This window comes from Trichomycterus rosablanca, chromosome 22 (genome assembly GCF_030014385.1).
Source record: "Trichomycterus rosablanca isolate fTriRos1 chromosome 22, fTriRos1.hap1, whole genome shotgun sequence".
In the NCBI taxonomy this organism is placed as follows: Eukaryota; Metazoa; Chordata; class Actinopteri; order Siluriformes; family Trichomycteridae; genus Trichomycterus; species Trichomycterus rosablanca.
Genome location: NC_086009.1, coordinates 4,939,744 through 4,961,188, shown reverse-complemented (window position 1 = coordinate 4,961,188; position 21,445 = coordinate 4,939,744). Strand labels below are relative to the sequence as shown.

At 42.1% G+C, this 21,445-nt stretch overlaps 1 protein-coding gene across 1 annotated transcript; it reads left to right on the top strand.

Annotated features, from left to right (window-relative positions):
• Positions 1-5,064: 5,064 nt before the first annotated feature.
• Positions 5,065-18,825, top strand: axin2 (axin 2 (conductin, axil)). The gene is made up of 10 exons (XM_062984692.1): positions 5,065-5,923; positions 8,853-8,993; positions 11,582-11,684; positions 12,817-12,957; positions 13,334-13,755; positions 13,901-14,065; positions 14,154-14,366; positions 14,462-14,557; positions 14,711-14,869; positions 17,411-18,825. Exons 1-10 carry the CDS (start codon positions 5,133-5,135, stop codon positions 17,535-17,537), a joined length of 2,358 nt encoding a protein of 785 aa, XP_062840762.1. The 5' UTR covers positions 5,065-5,132; the 3' UTR covers positions 17,538-18,825.
• The last annotated feature ends 2,620 nt before the right edge of the window (positions 18,826-21,445 follow it).

Here is a 21,445-nt window from a genome sequence, read left to right as displayed (position 1 = left end):
CCTGGAGTGGTGATGTTTATTTGCCTAAGCTATCACTTCCTCTAAAAGCTTTGCCCTTGGTGGGTATATACCATGCCAATTATAAACAGAAACCTTTGTTATCTGTTTCTTTTTACTCACTTTCCTTTTCTGCCTTTCTTCATCATATTATCGTTTCTTTTTGTCGCTTGTTCACACATATATGCATACTGCAGTGGTACAAATGGACCATCACTCTCCCCTCCTCATGGACCTTTTGTAATAATTGATATAAGCGTCCCACTTGGTGTCTTTTTCCATTGTCCTCTCCAGTCTTTTTGGTCTGGCTCGAGATGAAGGGATGATCACTTCAAAGCAAACAGCTGAGACTTTAACCCTGAACTGAAGGAGGCACCAGACAATACAGTAATTGAGAGGAGTTGCTGATCACTGGTTTGCTCTGGGGAGGGGGCAGAGACACTCTAATATCTTTACATTTAATGGTACTTAAGGTAACTCACAACCACAGAGGTGTGCATGTGTTAAAGACTAGATGTTGACTGGGCCTTACATTGTTCCTTTTAAAAGATTTTTCTTAAAAAGAAGAGTTCAACAGTTCTTGCCTTATGTGTGTCTGGTGACTGTGTTATGCCAAAACTCTTGTCAGTTTTTGTCAGTTTATGATACTAAACATTTTCTAGATTTTTCTTAAACTCTAAATGTCACCACATCACCACAAGTTCCCAAGGCTAAACGGGCTCTGTCCAATTGTCTATATGCATGAGCTTTTGCACTGAGCACTGTAAATGGTCCATCCTGGACTATAATCCCTTAAGTGTGGCTTGCTGGTGCTAATTGAATCAAGGTCCAGTTAATGCTTTTAATTCTGGATTTAGTTGGGTGTGAATAAACAATGCTTTTTTGTTATGTTTAATTGCTCGGAACCATTAGGGAAAAAAGCTATGCTGTGAAGGGTTTTTCATTTTTGGAGGAAGGGGGTTAAAATGGATTGTACTATGGTTTGTACACAAAGTGTAAATTATGTCATTTCCCCTTTTATTTACAGTTTATAGTACAAGTACAAGCCATTTTTAATCTAATTCATTTATTTTACAGTGTTCTGTTCTTTAATGTTCAGCGTCAAAGGGACATTAAGGTATGATGGGGGATGACATAAGTGGGGCATCTTCTATCTGTATTTTAAAAATTTAGACAGGCCTTTTTTTTAGTTTTACTGAGACAAAAACTAGACATCATCATAGGATATGTTATAATGTGTTCATTTATTATGTCTTGGGGTTTTGAATACAATGACCTTTAAAGTAATTAGCAAGTAGCATTTACACTGAAGTTTCAACTTTACACTGAAGTTGACCGTTTTTTAAAAATATGATTAAAAAAACTCCTGTAGCATTAAAACAAGAATTAAACAACTGTTGTTAAATATATTTTTCATATTTTCTTTTTAGATCAAGTTAAGACATTTACTGACTCATGCTCAATTATTGTATTCCGTCCTACAGTACATATTGAGTTAAAAATGCCATGTCAATCATGCCCATTGTGTTTCTATTACACAAGTTAACAAACTCGAATTCTAATTATCTAATGACTCCAGATATAACAATGAAGTATTGTTATAATAATTACATGAACATTTACTGATGCATCCACACCCAGTCTTTGTTTGTAAAGTCATGTTTGTAAAAAAAGAAAAGAAAAGATGGATCTACCGTTTTATTATTTGACACAAGTTAGATCTTAAGGTGTGCAAAGGCATAATATTAATATTATATTATAAATTAGGTATGTATTGTGTATATATTAATATATTAGTATGTATTGTGTTTATATCAATATATTTAGTATATATTGTGTATATATTATTATATTAGCATGTATTGTGTATATATTAATATATCCGTATGTATTATGTATGTATTAATATATTAGTATATATTGTGTATATATTAATATATCCGTATGTATTATGTATGTATTAATATATTAGTATATATTGTGTATATATTAATATATTAGTATGTATTGTGTATATATTAATATATTAGTATATATTGTGTATATATTAATATATTAGTATATATTGTGTATATATTAATATATTAGTATATATTGTGTATATATTAATATATTAGTATGTATTGTGTATATATTAATATATTAGTATATATTGTGTATATATTAATATATTAGTATGTATTGTGTATATATTAATATATTAGTATATATTGTGTATATATTAATATATTAGTATATATTGTGTATATATTAATATATTAGTATGTATTGTGTATATATTAATATATTAGTATATATTGTGTATATATTAATATATTAGTATATATTGTGTATATATTAATATATTAGTATATATTGTGTATATATTAATATATTAGTATGTATTGTGTATATATTAATATATTAGTATATATTGTGTATATATTAATATATTAAGTATATATTGTGTATATATTAATATATTAGTATGTATTGTGTATATATTAATATATTAGTATATATTGTGTATATATTAATATATTAGTATATATTGTGTATATATTAATATATCCGTGTGTATTATGTATATATTAATATATTAAGTATATATTGTGTATATATTAATATATCAGTATGTATTATGTATGTATTAATATATCAGTATGTATTATGTATATATTAATATATTAAGTATATATTGTGTATATATTAATATATTAAGTATATATTGTGTATATATTAATATATTAAGTATATATTGTGTATATATTAATATATTAAGTATATATTGTGTATATATTAATATAATAGTATAGGTTTGAATGTTCCTCCCCAATATACTGATGTATATAACAAATAAAATAAACATATTTTACTTTTTAGCCTTGAGTAATGTTAGGGTCTGTCAGTGTTCCCATCAGTTGTTGATATGGCAGGAATGTTTTGTGTGCATTTATTTAAACATGTATTCACTAATTGAAACTGTTTCAGTCACAGAAACGATCGTTCGTGCTTTACGTTCGAGACTCGATCTCATAACCACGTGATTGCGAGCTTTCTCGAACTCTCGTGATTTTTTGGCAGTGAATGGGTTAAAGTGTGAATTTGTGAAAGAAAGGAGCGCTGTTTCTTTAAAGTGTGTGGGGCAGCGGGGGGAGGCTGGCAGCAGCGGCAGCAGCAGTGGAGGTAGTGGCAGCAGTGGAGATGTAACGCTATTGGGGCGGCAGATCACTTACTTCTGACGTTTCAAAGCCTCGGGGAGTTGGCGCAAGATCGGCTTGCCTTTGATAAGGTCCTTGCTATTCAGTACTAACTTTAGTCTCGGGAAAACTCACATCGCGCTGATAGAGCGGTTTGTGTAAAATCTCCGCATTACTGATTTTGCTTTAAAGACTTTTCGTCTGTTAAGAGGAGATTTTTTATCGGTGCTGTTGTGCGGCGTGTGTTTTGTGCTTTTAAACAGACTTACGCTTGCTATGTATCTTTCGGGACCCGAGAGTCGGTTTTTACTTTGAAGTCGGCACTTAAACGGTGAGCACGGTGCATACTGGAAGCGCCTGGAGAAGAGCTGGTGTGCGCAGAGGCAGCCTGAGATTGGAGCTGAGAGAACCAGGACTATTTTTCCGAGCAAAACGAGTTCGCGTTTATTTACTAAAGGAAGCGAATAAAGCGACGCCGAGTTGGATATTGTGGACTAGTTGGAATTGGTGGGAAAGCTGGAGTATTTGAAGGACTAAACTCATGAGTCCAGGGTAAGGAGGCTTTTCATCTCTTCAGCTAACGCGTGTCTACATTTAAACCACATAGAATACTAACATACTAATAACTTTCTGTCTCGGACTCGAACTGTTGTGTGGTTTTACCTCAGTTTAGGCTGTTTTTGCTTTAAATGTGGTGTTTATTCCCCCGGTGAAAACTTTGTGTGGAATTCCGCTGGAGATCTTTTCTGTACACTGAATGGAAAACGTTTGAAGTTGAACGCTGCATTTCGTTCGCACTGACTTGTCTGAAGTAAAAAAAAAAAAGATTAAAGCGTTAAATAGGTTTGATAATACGAGACGAGTAACTGGACGATTTTTAGGAAGAACTGGGATGATTCGTGTGCTGAATGAGCTGGGGTATTTGTGTTAGGAGATGTGGAGGTGCGGGGCTCAAAGCGACTCCGGTTGAGTTACATTTGTAGCAGATTTGAGTTCTCAGTGTTGCTCCATCCGGGACCATCCGGTCATTCTGATCAGAAGCTTCCTACTGTCTTACTGGTTCACTGTGAACCTTTTACTGGTTTACCATGAACTGTGCTACAATGTAAAGTTCGTTAAGTCTCTGTTCGTGTTTCTGGATTGGTTTTGCCTTGGTAGGACTTTTTTTTCTTTTTCAGTCATGATCAGTCCAGAGTTGTGATTATACACACACAGATTTGGCATTTATTAGATCTGTTTGGCTACATTTCAAAGCAAAACAAGTCTATTTATTTGTTTTATTGCTTTTATTGATGTGGGCACTTGGTTGGTGGTTCTAGGGAATGCACTTTTCTGATACGATTCTTTAGATTTTTAAATAAGAGTACTGCCATTAAGAATTTAAAATGTGGTGATAACCTTTTGTCCTTTAATTTTTAATATTTAGGCTTATAGCCAGTTTTGTGCTGTATAGTTTTGTTAATGTACCTTAAGGCTGGTGAAGAACTGATTTTATGCTTTATAAACATTTTAAGCACCTAAATAGATGTGCAAACTGTAAAAAAAAAAAAAAGGTTGCAGGGGTTGGGAACACCTAACTGAGTAAAACATGTTTCATAAACCCAAAAGTCCTGTAGTTTACTTTTGATAATCAGTGTGTCTATAATCTATTTTATTCACATTTGCTCTTTAGTCATTAGTCTGTAATATTTATTAAAAATGCAAATAGCAGATTCCCTAAAAAGAAAAACCAGAACTTTTCTCAAAGCCTTTGAGAATGTGTGTGTGTGAGTGTGTGTGCGTGTGTGAGTGTGAGTGACTCCGCTCTGCCTTTGAAGTTTGGGGCGGATCTGCTTTTGATTAGATCAATACTAAATCAGTGTGTGTGTGTTTTCAGAGAGAAGCCAGAGAGAGTCGCTCCCCCGCTAACTTGAAGCGAGAGTTGGAGGGAGATTAGAGCCAAGCTCAGGACTAGCCATGAAGGGGGCACTTGCGGAGCCCACAAGCTTCCGAGAAGATGCTCCGCGTCCGCCGGTGCCGGGTCAAGAGGGCGAGGCCAAGTGCCGCAGAGTGCCGAGCAAAGTGACAGCGATGCGAGTGAAGGAGACAGCCAAAGCGACACGGAGAGACGACGAGGGCCTGGGGGAGCCGGAGGGGAGCGCCTCACCGGACTCTCCGATGACACGATGGACCAAATCCCTGCACACGCTGCTGGGCGACCAGGACGGCGCACGCCTCTTTCGGGTTTATCTGGAACGGGAGCGCTGCGCTGACCTTCTGGACTTCTGGTTTGCGTGTAACGGATTCCGGCAGATGGACCTAAAGGACAGCAAGACGCTCAGAGTGGCCAGGGCCATCTACAAACGTTATGTTGAAAGCGATGGGGTTGTGGCCCGCCGCCTCAAACCTGCCACTAAGACCTTTATCCGGGACAATGTCAAGCGGCAGCAGATTGACTCTTGCATGTTCGACCAGGCGCAGACTGAGATCCAGACCAGCATGGAGGACAATGCTTACCAGACCTTCTTACAGTCTGATATTTACCTTGAATACGTGCGCAGTGGTGGGGAGAACACGGCACACACGGGTCCCGATGGAATTGGGAGTCTAAAGCTTGTCTGTGGTTACCTGCCAACCCTGAACGAAGAGGAGGAATGGAGTTGTAATGACTTTAAGGCCAAAGCACTGGCTGTGGTCGGACTATCAGCCAAAGCTGTCCGGTCAGCACCGTCACTGAGGACTGTGGAAGTGCTTGAGAAGGGCTACAGGTAGGAAAAACTTTCAGAGTTTGCACACTTTCAGAGCTGAGTTACAGGATGTTGCAGTATAATAACATCACTGAATACTTGATTTCAAAATTAAAGGTATAATCGGTTATTAGTGCTTTATTAATCCATTGTTACTTGTCTTAATAACCTAGTAAATGAATGAAGGGTTGTTTTCTTTTGCTTATAAGTTTTTATACATTTATTGGCATTTATTGAGACATCATATATCTGTATTATATACCAGATTCCTTTATATTCTCCAATATATTCTGCCGTTTCTACTTTTACCATGAGAAACTGGTCATTAATGTCTGGTAATGTACTAGTATAATGTACTAGTATATTTTACTCAAGTCATTAGAGGTCCGACAGCCGTGTACTTTAACATTTTACATCTACAGCATTTAGCAGTGAGTTAACACAATTCAGACAATTGAGGGTCCCAACAGTGAGGCTTGAACCAGCAACCTTTTGAAGTGCTGAGCTACCACCGCTCTTTTGCACACATATTACACATCTGTGCTCAAGCATGTTCAGCTACAGGGATTTATCCTCACCTGGCTCACATTAGTAGAACTGCTCGTCCTAACAGCCAAAAGCATGTGCGCACACTCGGCCCTCTGCTGGCGCGCGCTGGCTTCCTGTGCTTTGAAATCGCTCCGCTGATGGATGGAACTTCACAGAGCAAATCTGGTTTTAACCATCAAAGAGGTGGAACAGTGTGTGTGTGTGTGTGTGTGTGCGTGCGTGCGTGTGTGTGTGTGTGTGCGTGTGTGAGATGGAAAAGAAAAGGTGTGGGAAATCTCAACATGTCCATTGTTTTGTTAGTAATGAATATGTTAGTTTAAATGAAAACACTTTGCTTGAGCATGCCAGAGCTTTAATTATTTTATTCTTTTGACGTGGAAAAAGGCCAGACAGATCCAGACCAATATCGTATGTGTCTGTATTTTGCAGTTACCCAGACTGCTTTTTCAGCTATACAAATTGCACCTCCTGCTTCAGGCTACATTAAGTCTGGGATACTTGCATGATACAGACACAGTGACATCAGTGGTCCAGTTTTCTTTAGCAGCTTTAACCCGAATTCATTCCAACGACCTGTGAAAAACAACTTTGCCGTGCTTAAGCACTGCTGATCAGAACAAACACTGTCCAGAAATCTGATTGGTCGTGTCACTTTAACATGTTTAGCATTGGAAATGAGCAGAGGTGTCGAGGTGTAGTGCCAGACAAATGTTTATCTGTTAATAGCTCTTGTAGGCAGGGTAATCAGTAAAAGGTGACAGACTGAGGTTATAACTTTTTTTTCTCTGTTCTTTTGGTCACGTAGATGAACCTGGCCTTGAAAAACAAGAGCGTTATGTAAGAAATAAACTGTACTTATTTACTAGTGTAATAGTACTAGAGGCGGCGTGTTATTTTATGTGCTGTTTTTTATTGTTTGAAGGCTGAAACGTAGAGAAAGTTGATATCTTTATGAGGCCTTTATGATGGCCTTTGAACCGGCTTTGCTTATCTCTCTCTGTCTCTCTTTTTTTTTTGTAACTCTCTCTCTGCATATGGGCCATTTTCATCTGAGCCATGTGGAACTCATTTTTTACTTCCTCTTTGATTCTCTGTCTCCATCGCTCCTCGGATTCTGGCTATTTGTGAAGAAGAAAAAGTAGAAAAAAAAACAGCCACAGCAACTCTTTCCCTGAGCCCAGTTGCCTTCATCGCCTCTGCTTCTGATTTCCCATCCGTTATCCAACCATTTCTGCTCCCTCTTTTATCTCTGCCAAAGACATTGTGTGAGGAGGGGGATCCCATGGATGAAGACTAAGCATACTTTCTAAGCGGAAAAGAAGATGAGAACAGGAGGAGGGGGCTTCCTCATGAAAGAACAGATGAATGAGAGGGGGGGGGGTAAAAATGCGAGCCCAGCTGTGCTAAATACCTGACTCTTTGCAAGAGCCTCCAAAGGTCAGGTCTGAGTTGGGGCCGCGGGCCGCAGTCATGCTGTTTAACTCCTCGCAGCCCTCCTGGCAGTAGACATTCTCATAAAGGAGGCCCTCCTTTCCCCTTTTGCCTCTTTCCTCCTTTCCTTTCACTCTTATGTTCTCCATAACTCGGAATTTTCTCCCATCGGTCTCGGACGCTTTCTGTCTTTCTCTTCCGCCATCGCAGTCTTTTAGTTTTCTTTTCCAAAGTGAGCTGGGGCTATTTTCCCAAACAAGAATATGTCACAGCAGGATAGAGGAATGGAGTGAGCAAGGGAGGGAGGGACCGGGTGGGTATTTGAAAGACGTACACCACCATGTTGGAAGGAGATGAAAGAAAAAGAGAGGACGAGAGGAGGAATAACATTTAAGGAAGCAGATAGGAGGAGAGGTAAAGAGGGCTGTTTAGAAGCTACGAGAACTCACAAAAGACTCCAAATACACAAGAAAGTATTGTTGACAATCCCCAAACTGTACTGATTACTACTAGAGCTCACACAGCACTCCTCGAGCAATGTTTGGGGGGGAAGGGGCATGAAAGGCCCCACTGAGGTGGTGTAATGCCCCCAGAGCCTGGTTTTAGGAACATGCTGTTTGCACACAATGAAGGAAGTCTTGTTGAGAAACATAAAATAGTTTTCTTTCATGTTTAGCTTGTGACACATGGAAACAGTCTGTCCACGACCTGTTCTCACATGAAGTGCTTTTCTTTATTTTGATAACATTCTAGAATCAGGGTTTTAAATAAGTAAAAACAAGTATTTTGAAGTATAAAATATATATGTTCCCTCTCTAAGCAAGCATCCTAAAGCCAAATGCATGGTAGTTGTTTTTGCACCAGTAGATGATATAAAAATGTTTTAGATCCAACATATATGGTCCAAATTTGTCCATAATGAGTAAATAATAGATCTAACAAGTCTCATTCTGCCTTCTCATTCATACAGGTCTTACAGGCGCTCAGATTCTGCTAAGCCGTACCATGTGGCCTCCGGATGCAGCTTCGCGCCCGTCACCAGCGCCAACGACAGCGAGATTTCCAGCGACGCCCTGACAGACGATTCCATGTCTGTGACTGACAGCAGTGTGTAAGTTTTGCTCCGGGTCTTTCTAAACATCCGCCGCATCCACGTACACAACATCATAAACAACACCATGCGCTGTGTACAACGTTGGCTTGCTTGTATATAGTATAGCTCACGCAACAGGTTTTTGAATTCACAGTGTTTGAATCTATCTGCCGTTCAGAAGTGCAGCCCAGTCCTGATTGGGTCGGTGTTGTTCAGTGTGGCGTGCTTAGATGCTTAATGGAGGTTAAAATATTCTGTAGCTTTTTTTTGGACTGTTAGCAGATGTTGAAAGGCTTTCAAAGCCTTTCATTGCCCGCTTCTTTTACTCTCTGGCTGGCTTGCTATCGCTCCGGTTATATTTTGATGATTTATTGTTTGATGCTGGAAATAACAGATAACACTGTTTGCACTTTGAGCGCTTATTAACAGAAACGTGTGCGTTCTTAGATGCCGCAGCAAACTGGGGCTTATGGGGCAGCACAGTGGCTGGTGACTAGCAAGAAGGTCCTGGGTTCAATTCCCAGGCGGAGCGGACTGGGTCCTTTCCGTGTGGAGTTTGCATGTTCTCCCCGTGTCTGTGTGGGTTTTCTTCCGGGAGCTCCGGTTCCCTCCCACAGTCCAAAGACGTGCAAGTGAGGTGAACTGGAGATACGAAAGTGTCCATGACTGTGTTTGACATCAAAGAATTAAACTGATAACCTGTGTAACCAGTAATTACCTGTCCTGTCATGAACGTAACCAAAGTGTGTAAAACAAGACGAGAAATCCAGGTGAGATGCTAGCCACTTCTGCATCACCAGGAATCCAGTGGGTTTCTTGCACCCTGGATCCGTCTGTCCCTTAAAAACTAAACTTCAACTCGGACCCTTCCATGCACTCATGGACACACCTCGGCATCCCAGGGCACCCCGCCCCCGTGTGTGTCAGCGGTGGAGCCAATTGTGCGAGTGCATAGTTAAGTGCAGGGAGTGAGGAATAAAGTGCATGGTGGATGAAAGGCTTAAGCGAATCGCTTTCAGCCCATTGTTAGGCAAGGCAAGCTTAGGGGGATAAGAGGGTGGCTGGCTGCTTTGAAAATTACTTGCCCAAGTGAATAGGCGATCCCCATAAAGCTAGGCCGGTGAAAGAGGCCAGCTTCTGTTCCCCCGATGCCTCAAAGGGCCGGCCAGTGCACAGCTTGTGGGAGTCTGGACAGATGAGTGTGAGAGAGGCGGCCTGATTAAACTTGGGAGATTAATATTTTGGCAGAGGTCATGACACTAGCCTGGTTGCTCTTTATTAAGCAAGGTGTGGGATTATCCAAGGTTTCCAGCATTTGGAGTTTAAAAAGCTTTTCCTTTATGCAGCTTGCCAAACCTCATAGCAATCTGAGTCGAGATTTTCAGCCTAGAATTGCTTATAAACTAATTTGCTCTGTCAGCTCCTAATAATCCTCTAAGCGGTCCATGAAAGTTCAGACCTGCTGTAATCGCAAATGTTCTGCGGATAGTTCCAAACTTGGTAATAATGGCAATCTCACACTTTCATCTCCATTAAATTCTCCGCTCAGCCTCGCTCACTGCTCGTCATTGTGCTGGCTTTTTTCCTTATTTAACTTTTATCACTGTAGGCTAGGCGAACGTGGGGGGGAAATGCAGCGTCCTATTTGTTTGGGGACCGATTTGATTAGAATAGCTCTTTTTATGTCAGTTAAAAGGCACAGCACACAAATCTGAATCTCATTTCCAGATAAAGAGAGCGAGGGAGCAAGGGAAGTATGTGTTGGGGGGGTTGCTTATATCTTATTTATGGATTTGCTTGGACGCTAGGGAATGCTTTTGCGCCGACTTCAAACATTACCTTATCTTACAAACCAGGCTTTTGATGTTGCTGAGATCAGAGGCTCACTGCAGCGCTGCTTGCCAAATGAAGATTGGAGCTTTGGCTTTGTGCGCATGACTGTGAGCTTTCAAAGCCGTGCTGGAGACGGCATTCAGGGCTAGGTCAGACACTTCCAAGTGGGCGAGGGAAATAAAAAAAAAAGGTGTGAAGCAGAGGAAAGTGTCCAGGCTTTAAGAAAGAAAAAGTAGATAAAAACATCAAAGTTTTATTTTATTAGAGTTTGGAGAGAGAAACGTGTCTGGATAAAGTGCTGTGGAGTTTTGCTAGCAATGACACATCTGAGCCACAGTATGTAACATTTTGTGAAAACAATAAGCATTATTAATCATTTTAAAGTACCATTTTAAAAAGTACTACTATTCTCGGCTCAGTGGGTAGCACTGTCACCTCACAGCAAGAAGGTCCTGGGTTCGATTCCCAGGTGGGGCGGTCCGGGTCCTTTCTGTGTGGAGTTTGCATGTTCTTTTCGTGTCTGCGTGGGTTTACTCCGGGTGCTCCGGTTTCCTCCCACAGTCCAAAAACATGCAAGTGAGGTGAATTGGAGACACTAAATTGTCCATGACTGTGTTTGACATTTAAGACTTGAACTGATGAATCTTGTGTAACGAGAAACTACCTGTCCTGTCATGAATGTAACCACAGTGTGTAAAACATGACGTTAAAATCGTAATAAATAATTAATTAATTACTATTCAGTAACAGTGATTGTGTTTGTTTCTTGGCAGTGATGGCATCCCTCCATACAAACTGGGCAGCAAGAAGCAACTTCAAAGAGAGATGCATCGGAACATGAGGATGAACGGCCAGGTCCCTCTGCCTGCCTTTCCAGTAAGTTTCCTTATCCCACACCCATTCCAGTATCACGACAGCTCATTAGTCTGTCTTTAAAAAATGCCTGGGATGGCTGATTTGGTTCTGTAAGCTCGAGTTTTGTTTCGTTTCTTACTCTCGGAGCAGCTGAGTAGCATGTTGATGTAAATAAGGCGTTTCTAAACGAGTCAGATTTCTTTATGGCACCAAAGTCTACTCCTTCGCTTTGATCAGGAGATGAATAGAACCAGCTTTGAAGAAAGTGACAACATCCAGCAGTGCCGCCTCTTTTTTTTAATCCTTCCAACACAGGAAGCTACTTGTGTTGTGTTGTGTTGTTTGTGCTTGGCTAGACAGTTTAAAAAAGATCCTAAAGACTTGTGAATTCAGCTCTTCGTGTTTTTAAGAAACAGCCACTGGTCTGGTTTAAGCAAACTCCCAAACAAGTCTCTTTAAAGTTCAGAGAGGAACAAAAAGGCCGTACCACATCAAAAAAGCCAGCTCAAAAATACACACATAATAAATTAAAAATATGTCCAGATTTTGCTCCACACCCAAACGCGTGTGTAATGTGGCTATTGTAGCTTAAAGATGCCCAGCATGCGGCGGGCAAATAAATTACCTTCGCTCTTCTGATCTCCGTCTGTTTGACTTCTATCTACCTTCTCCCGCTGCCTCCATTCATCTCCTCATCTTCCTGTCCCTTCTTTTAATCCTCGTCCTTTTTCATTTTTTTCTCTACCTCCCTGCCGCCTCTCTCCCGTCGATCTGTGACTTTTATTTCTGCATGTAAAGCCACCGTCACTCCCAGCCCTGGTGCGCGTTTGATATTTGTCGAGGCCTCTTTGAAGCGGCTTGGTGGAACTACAGAGAGAGCAAGCTGAGGCTCCTCAGAGTGTGACCAACTGCTCATGCCCACAGTGTAGCGTGGGCTCTGACCTGAAATACTGGATGTCTATAAAATCAGATGTGACTTTTTTTCCCCTCTATACATTTTACGTGAATGCTGCGTTCTACGTACATTCAGAGCTTTGGTTTTAAGTATCAGCTGCTCTTGTGCACTGTTTCCAAATCAGTTACAATGTGGTGTCTAGTAATATAATAATAACATGGTCATAACATGTGAATAACAGTGTTGAATTATGTGCAGAGGCCAATGCGACCACCGAAGGACATGGCACCAGTCAAGCCAGAAGTGTTCGCGGCTCAGCTCATTGTTAAACTTGAACGGCTGAAGAGGGAGCAGGAGACTCTAAGCTCACTGGAGGAGAGACTGCAGCAGATCCAGGAGGTCAGTGCCCTCCACACCACTGTGTCTTTGTACTTTGTAGAGCCATTCCACCCATAGGGGGGGCCATTTGCGTGTAGTAACTCTAAGTAAAGCTTAAATTAAACTTCATTTTTTATCTTTGTATGACACTGAATCTAGTAACACACACTTAACTACTCAGAATGTGTTTTGGTCAATCACAGGCAACTTTGTTTAATTTTTACAAGGTTTCCAAGTGGAAGATGATTGTATATGTGCAGGGCACTTTGCTTAATTAAAAATGCATTTTAAAGTTAATGTTCATACACATTTATACATATAATGGCCCAGTAATGTTAAGACGTTTGCTTTTCGATTGGGAGCGTCCATCTACAGCCGTGTTTGTTCTCACCCATAGGAAGAAGAACGGGATGAGTCAGAGCCCCCTCCTTCCACGCAGCGCTGCTTGCGCGAGGACGACCCTCAAGCCATCCTGGACGATCACCTCTCGCGCGTGCTCAGGACTCCCGGTTGCCAGTCGCCCGGCGTGGCACGCCATTCGCCCCGTTCTCACTCGCCAGAGTCAAAGCCTTCGACCAGGCCCGCAGCCGCCAACGTACCTGCTCACCCGCCCAGCCGAGCGTTCGTCTCCAAGCACGTTCATCACCACTACATCCACCACCATTCTGTTCCCAAGAGCAAGGAGCAGATAGAGGCGGAGGCAGCACGGCGGGTCCAGGGCATGTGTCCGGCCGTGCCCGATTGCTGCCCGTCGCCGTACACGCACAGCCGCAGCCTGGGTCGGGAACATGGAACCAGCATGGGAGCGGCGAGCCAAGGGTGAGTTTTACACACACACACACACACACACACACACACACACACACACACACACACACACTATAAATATATACTAAATGTACTACATATATACACAGACACACAAGCGTATATAATATATACATCTCATGTTTCTTTTATCCAGATGTCCGAGCGCTCTTTCCAAACGTCTGTGCAAGTCAGGCGAGGAGGTCAACGCCGAGGGTGCAGACGTATCCCTGCAGCTGCCCGCAGACAGCGCTGACTGCTCTCAAAACGTCTGGCAGTGGATCCTCGAGAGCGATCGCCAAACCAGGCACAAGCCCCACAGGTACAGCTTTAACTCCAAACTTTCCCACGATCCTTTACTCCTGTACAGTTGATCAGATTCTGACAAAGTATCTCTGCAATCCCCTCAGCACACAGAGCACCAGAAAGCTCTACGGCTCCGAGTCAGCGCGCAGCCACACCTGGGGCGGTGCTGGCATTTCTGGGCACCTTCGCACACACCAGCCTGCCCAGCCATTCATCCAGGACCCAGCCATGCCCCCTCTGCCCCCACCCAACACCCTGGCCCAGCTGGAGGAAGCATGCCGTCGCTTGGAAGAGGTCTCCAAACCACCCAAACAAAGGTGAGGATCTTTGAAGTCACTGAATGCATCATGTACACGTGCATGTATACATCCTGTCGAATATGTGGGCTCATTATGAATTGTTTTCTTGTCAGGCATTCAACGCCAGGCCTTCAGAAAGACAAGAGCCATGTAGTGCCTGTTCAGAGTGGAGCTGGGTCTCTGCAGGGCCCGGGGCCTCACACAGAAGAGTAAGTACGACTAAAGAATCTGCCCATACAGTGAACCCACACCTCTTCCTGTTCACATCATCCTCACTGCTATTATGTTATAATTCATGTGGTGAATGCTTGCACACTACATCCTCTCACAGAGCTCTTCCTCTGGTCTGTCTTCCCCCACAGCTTAAAGGAGCCAAAGAAGCCTCTTGGCAGCCATGCCAACGAAACCGTGGTCACATACTTCTTCTGCGGCGAGGAGATCCCCTACCGGCGCATGATGAAGACCCACAGCCTGACTTTGGGCCACTTCAAAGAGCAGCTTCGCAAAAAAGGCAACTACAGGTATGCATTCCTTTTTCTTCCCAGGCTTGGCTGGCTCAACCGCCGCCGGCAAATTTAAGCCACCCCCTTTAAGCAGACACGCGGTCCGAGCCACGTGTTTCCCTTTGTACGTAATTAAAGGTAACCAAAAAGAAAGGCGCCCTTGAAAGGGTTCAGGAGCTTGAAGTGGTTCGGGCCCTGGCCAGAGCGCTCGGGCTCGAAGAACAGACTCTGCTGTTCTGTGTAAGAGGAGAATGTTTACTGCCGGCTGTTTACTGCAGTTGGTGGTAGGAAGGGAAGGAGGCAAGGGGAGCGAGAGAGGGAGGGAGGAAGGAAAAGAGAGATGCATTGGGTGAACAGGAAAAAAAAAGAAAGAGGGAATTTAAACTGGAGCTAGTCGCGCACATCTGGTATTAATTTCATCGCAAGGCACACTTAATAAGCACGTCTTTGAAGCCCGGGTCTTTCATTTCATGCACAAAGGCTTGCGCAAATTCTTCAGCTATTGTATTAAGCTGCATTGTCGTCAGGACCTTGTGCATATTTTTGAGAAGCCGTCATTTCAATGCACAAACCCTATTGTCAGAAAAGTTGGGTCATTTTGTAAAACACAATGAAGAGAAGATTCTATGATTTGTTAATTCTCTTGAATCTTTATTTAACTGATGAAAGTATAAAAAAACATTGTTGTCCCTGAGCAACTTTATTGTGTCTTGTAAATATAAAAACACATCAAAAAAGTTGGGACAGATGCGTGTTTACCGATGCGTTCAATATCCTTTCTTATTAATTCCACTTTTTAATGATTTGGAAATGAAGAACACTAATTGTTGCTGGTTTGCAAGTGGAATTTTCAGTCATTTTTGCCTAATACGAGACTTCATCTGCTCAACAGTCCCTGGTCGCTGTTGTCTGATTCTCCTGTTCATGCTGCACTATACGTTTTTAATACTGAAGCAGGGCAGACCATAAAACCGCTAACTATAACTTAAACAATACAGTTCCGACACCGTTTCCGACCCCTGCCACCAGGAACAGCTCTAGTTGATTCTAAACCGACTGACTAACTCGCACAAAAGAAGCATTTCCCGCGTTATGCTTGGCACAACGGACTTAGCACCAGTTTTGGCCGGTGTATTATGCGTAATAGATTTTTCTTTCTAAACTTAAATCGCCTACCTTGCACATTCTTAATAATGTTTTGTCAAGGCCGAGCGAATCCAAAGCTGAAGTTTTTAATAGCAAAAAAAAGCGTGTGTAGCTCGGTCATTTCAACATGGCAACGGTTCAACAAAGAACAGTACTTGCCAGCACTGCCAGACGATATTGGTGCCAGATGTTGCAAGTAAAGGAATCTTGCCACATAAAATGTGTTCCAGTGGAAAGACTTCACTTGTGCACTCTTTTTTCGCTCTTCTTTCTTTTTTTAAGCAAATTAGAGCCATGCTTGAGAATGTGATGCAGAAAAAAGACACTTTTGCACAAAGCTTATGCTGGAGGAGAAATCAGCCCGTATAGCAAACATACATCCTTGTATGTTTTTTTTTTTTATTACCAGCCCTGGCTTTTGCCAACTGTTTGCTGGAAGTTGCACAATCCTCCTTCCCCCCACTCCTCACTCTTCTAGATGTTTTATGTGCATTGTTTTTATGACTTGGTGGAGTCCGCTCATAAAAAAAAGTAAAGTTGAGTCCTGGAATTCGAGCGCACTACAACTAGGGTTGATTAGTGAACGGGGGCATTTTCCATTACAGAGCTAATTATTCGGAACAGCCCCCTTTTGCTTCTTGTCCTCTCATTTCTCCCCTGCTGCTTCCCTTTCCGTTTGAAAGGGAATGAGGGGGGGTCACGCTCGGAGCATGTGGCCTCGCGGAGACGATGATCTTGTTCACCTCGGGTCACAGCACTCCATCAACCTGAGAGCCACCTCTGTCTCCCCGTTAACCCGGGCTCAGTCATTGCTCAAGAACAAGTAGAAAGCAGCAGCCAGTGGGCGTGTGGGCATGTGTGTCCGGTGACATGCAGACTTGCCGGCACCCGAAATATCAACCTTTGTGAAAGAAGGCCTTCATTTGACAGCGGTCCAATTAGACACCAGCAGACAGAAGAACTCTGGCGACAAGCAGGAGAGAGGAGGGACGTCAGGGTTTAAGCCACCCTCTAATTTAGAGCAAAGCCCCCTTTCTGGCCCAGAGTGGACCGGCACAACAATGCAAAACACAAGAGTTCTGTGGAGGGGGGGGGCTTATTTTAATTACAGCTTAGTGTTTTTTAAGCCATACTTCTGCCTGGAAAGATCGGAAGCGTCTGTTCTTCCTGGTGGAAAGCATGAAGGTTTTTTTTGACCCCTGCACGTCGGCTTACTACCGATGGCTCCTCTCCTCTCGTCAGTAGTTCATTTCCGAGGCTCCCCACTGACTCGGGCGAATAATTGCAGACAAACCCAAGACCCGAGGCAAGCGTGTAGGGGGGCAGGCTTTTGCTCAGAAATAGGATTCAAAAACAGCTAGGGTTTTAAAACCTGTCCCTGGAGTTAACCCCTAATGTGCCTACTGTGTGCAGGTACTACTTCAAGAAGGCCAGTGACGAGTTCGACTGTGGGGCTGTTTTCGAGGAAGTATGGAACGACGGATCAGCTCTTCCCATGTATGAGGGCAAAATCCTGGGCAAAGTGGAACGAATGGACTAACGGACATTGCCCAGGTTGCAGTGCTCTGTACACAAACTTGAGGCCAAGAAATGGACTTGTTTGCTTAAATTTATTTTCAATTTAAAGAAATATTAATATATCCACGAAGACTTTTTAGTCATTTTGGCCTATCGAGCTATTGAAGGAATACTAGCCAATGAAGTACAGTATACCAACTGGTGGAGGACTCCAGCCAAGCAGCCTGCCACCTCTGTCACCTGTCCTAGCAATTGGAATGGACACACTACGCTGCAAGTATACCACTGTCTGAAGATGCGGGTTGACTCTATGTGGAATTTTCTATATTTTTTCTACATTTTCTTCTACTTGTGGAGGGACTACATGGCACCAGAAGTGGTGCTTCCCACACCGTGGACTGCTGACCAAGATTTAGTTGTGCTAATTGTAGGTTTTTGGAAAGTCTGAGTTGGTGTGTGTTTGTGTGTGTGTTTGTGTGAGTGTGTATGCAGAGGTGCTTATATGTGCACATTATATTATACTTTTGTCACTAGTAAAAAGACTATTAATATTTATTGAACTGTCATTTCCCTTCTGCCCCATGTCCAGCTAATGGACAAGCTGCTTAGTTCGATTGGGAGCTCTTTCCAATGTAACACATGCATGGTCATAGTTCTGTCTGGAGTCCCCTTCCCTCTTAAATGAATGGACTATACCTGGAGTCTCTAATGCTGTCAAACGAGGCCATGACTTCCATTCTGGACCCAGTCAGTGCTCACCCAGAGCCATGTCACATCTTGTATTATAGTGCCTTTGTGTTTTTGAGCCCAAAAATTGCACACAATGAAACTGCCTTGGCATAAAGCCTTAAGCATAATTTTAAAAAAAACACACCCCTTCCTGAAAAAAAAACCAAATTCAACTTGGTCAAATTGTGGCTTTGTTAAATCTGGACAAGCAGGTAGAGCTGCGTGTGCCAGTATTGAAGTCCAGTATGGAAGTCACGTGTTTTACAGAAGCACAGAGCTCCTAGACAGGGTGTAGTTATGCATTGGCATCAGCAGAGGATTACACACTTTCACCAGTGTTTTAGACTGCAGTACCTGTGCCTACATGGATACCATGCCGTGTGCTGCCCTGCTTCAGGGTGTATTATTCCCTTGCTTTTCCAAAGGGGTTTATGTTTTAAAGATTTTTTAATGCTTTGGATATCTTGTAATCTATTGTTTTCCAAGACTTATTTCTGTTCCACTTAAATGTAAATTATGCATTATATAGAGCATCATTTTAAAGATGACTTGGTACTTTAATTATTGTAATTATGAAGAGATGTAGCCTTTATTAAAATGTTTATATTTTTCAAGTGAATTTGTTTCTGCCTGATTGCTTTACTTTAGGTTTTACTTTACTGCTTTGTGCCACTGATTTTACCTCTTGCGCCTTTACAAATACTGTATTATTGAACTATAAAGTACAGAAACAGCCTTGGTATATGGTTGTGTGTAAACGCATCCCAGAGTCAAAATACTGCATAAATTGATGATATAATTTGACCAGGGAAAATTCCTGAGTAATTCCTGGGTAATCAATGCCATCAAAAGCTGAAACATTACCATGAAACACATTTACTGAGACAAGTGATTTGCCACAAGACTTGCTCAACTAGACCCGACTTCAAAACTTCAAAGACGAACATCAAGGCTTTTCATTGTACTGGCACCCAGGTAGTGGAATAAACAAACCCTGACTGTTAACAGCAGGAGTCTCTTTGTCTCGCTGTCTTTAGACGATGACTGAAGACCTGCGTCCTTACTCAAGTACTTGAACGCTAACTGTTCTTAATGTTTATGATTCAGTGCCACAATGTGCAGTTTTTAGAGTAAACGACCTGCAGATCATTTACGTTTAAGGCATTTAGCAGACAAAGCAACTTACAGTAGTGACTGATTACAGTGCAAGCTGATATGGGGTTAATGGCGTTGCTCAAAGGCCCAACAGTCACAGCTTAGTGGTTGTTTGTCACTAGTCCAGTATGTCACAACAGCTAACTGGCTGTTTAGTCTTAAAGAGGCTAGTGAACTTGTCTGGCACTTCTCCTCGAATGGTAACACAATAAAAAACTTTCAGACTTGCCATTAACCCGGTTTATTAAAGTACATACTTTCGACTGAGGACTTTAGCCCCTAGTTCAAGACTTTCATCATGTCCATGTGTAAATTGTTGAGGAACCAGTTTCCAACTGAAAGATTTTTCCAAGAAAAAGCCTTCATGTCTTGTAGAAAGACTCTTTAATAATAAGAACTCCCACGTATCATTGAGTGTAGTCCTCTAGGCTGACATGTAAGTTGTGCTATTCCTCAGCACCGTCTTTATGTCAAGGGCTTCCACCGCTCCCACAAAAAGCAGAAGATCCCATCCAGGCCTTTTTTCTAGAGTTAATTGGGATAATTTGATTTACCCCCAGAAACACAGCAAAGCCAGACAATGTTTGGGTCTTAATTAAGCTCTTCAGACCCTGGTGAAAATTTCAGGCATGTTTGTTTCCGTTATCAGCTTCTTAATTTGCTCCCTTGTAGAAAATTAATAAACACAGCAGTAAAAAATGGGTGATGCTCTCTAATGTCTTGCCTAAAACACTGCTGGGGTTTGCTTAAATGGAATGCCAGGCTTAATCCTGGCATGTTGTGGTCAAAGTGGTGTGAACTTGACCCTCAACTCTTCTCTGATTGGGTCCTTATTTACTTAGTTTTTATAGGTTTTTAAGCTCTAAAGGTAAAATCAATGCTCAAAAATAACTTCTTCAAATCAGTAGTCCTACGACTGAACGTTTCAGATAGATCCTTGATTCCTCTGAAACCTGACGTTGAGGCTCCACTTCCAATTAAAGTCCAGAATGAAATTTATCATTGTCATCCCATGAAGCTCTAAAAGCCTTCAGGATTTATTTTTACAGGAAACAGGAAACAAACTTGGCATGAATGAGCACTGTGAAGAGCCACCGTGAAGAGTTGTACCACAAGCTTTTGTTGCTTTAAGGTTCCAATCCAGGTCCACAGCATAACAGGTCAACGTTGATGGATCTGTTTGCCAGGTAAAGACTAGAAACCTGGACGAGGTTTGGAATAAAAATCAAGACAAACAGAAGCTGAGAGAATAAGAAAGGAAGCATGGGATGAATAGGGAAGGAAACACAAAAAGAAGAAGCAGGATGAAGACTGGGGAGGTGGGCTATTGTCAGGAGACACATCAAAGCACTCCCTTGATGTTTATGTTGAAGGGATTACTAATGATTTTTTAAGAAAAGGCATTGCAAGGGAAGAGGTGGGGGGAGAAGAAAAGCTTAAAGCTGAGTGTCTTCTGAAAACGGAAGAGAAAGGAAAGTTTAGGGTGGCCATAATGGTAGATCTTTAGGCCAGGCTGATTACAGCTAGAGAAGCACCGGGTGTCCCGACACTGGGTCGCTTCCCAGCATGATGATGTCGGGATATTTTTTATCTCTACTTATTTTTATTTATATAAAATCAAAGCATGAAGGTTTGTGAACTTTGCAGTGAACGCAGCGGACAAATGAATCGTGGTTCTGATTGTTACTCCGGCCGGGTCCAGGCTCTCATTAAGTCAGATGCTGCACTTCGTTTGAAGTACTGGATAAGGTTGCATGTGAAAGGCTTAGACGAGCCTTTCATGTTGGATTACCTCTGAAACTCCTCCAAAACTGCCGCTGTCCCTTTCCTCTCATCCTCTCACTTTGGCTCGGCGTAGCTGCTTTGTGCTTGATGTTTTTGCACCCTGTTCCTGAGCATGTGCTTAAAGTGCCACATCGGTTTACCCATTTGGAAACGGTCTAGGTCTAAGGCTTTTTAAATCATGTGTGGGTTTTTTTCTCACTTTTCTCCCCAGTGTGGTTATTTTCAGCTCCCTATAATAATTCCTTTGATGCCTGCACCACC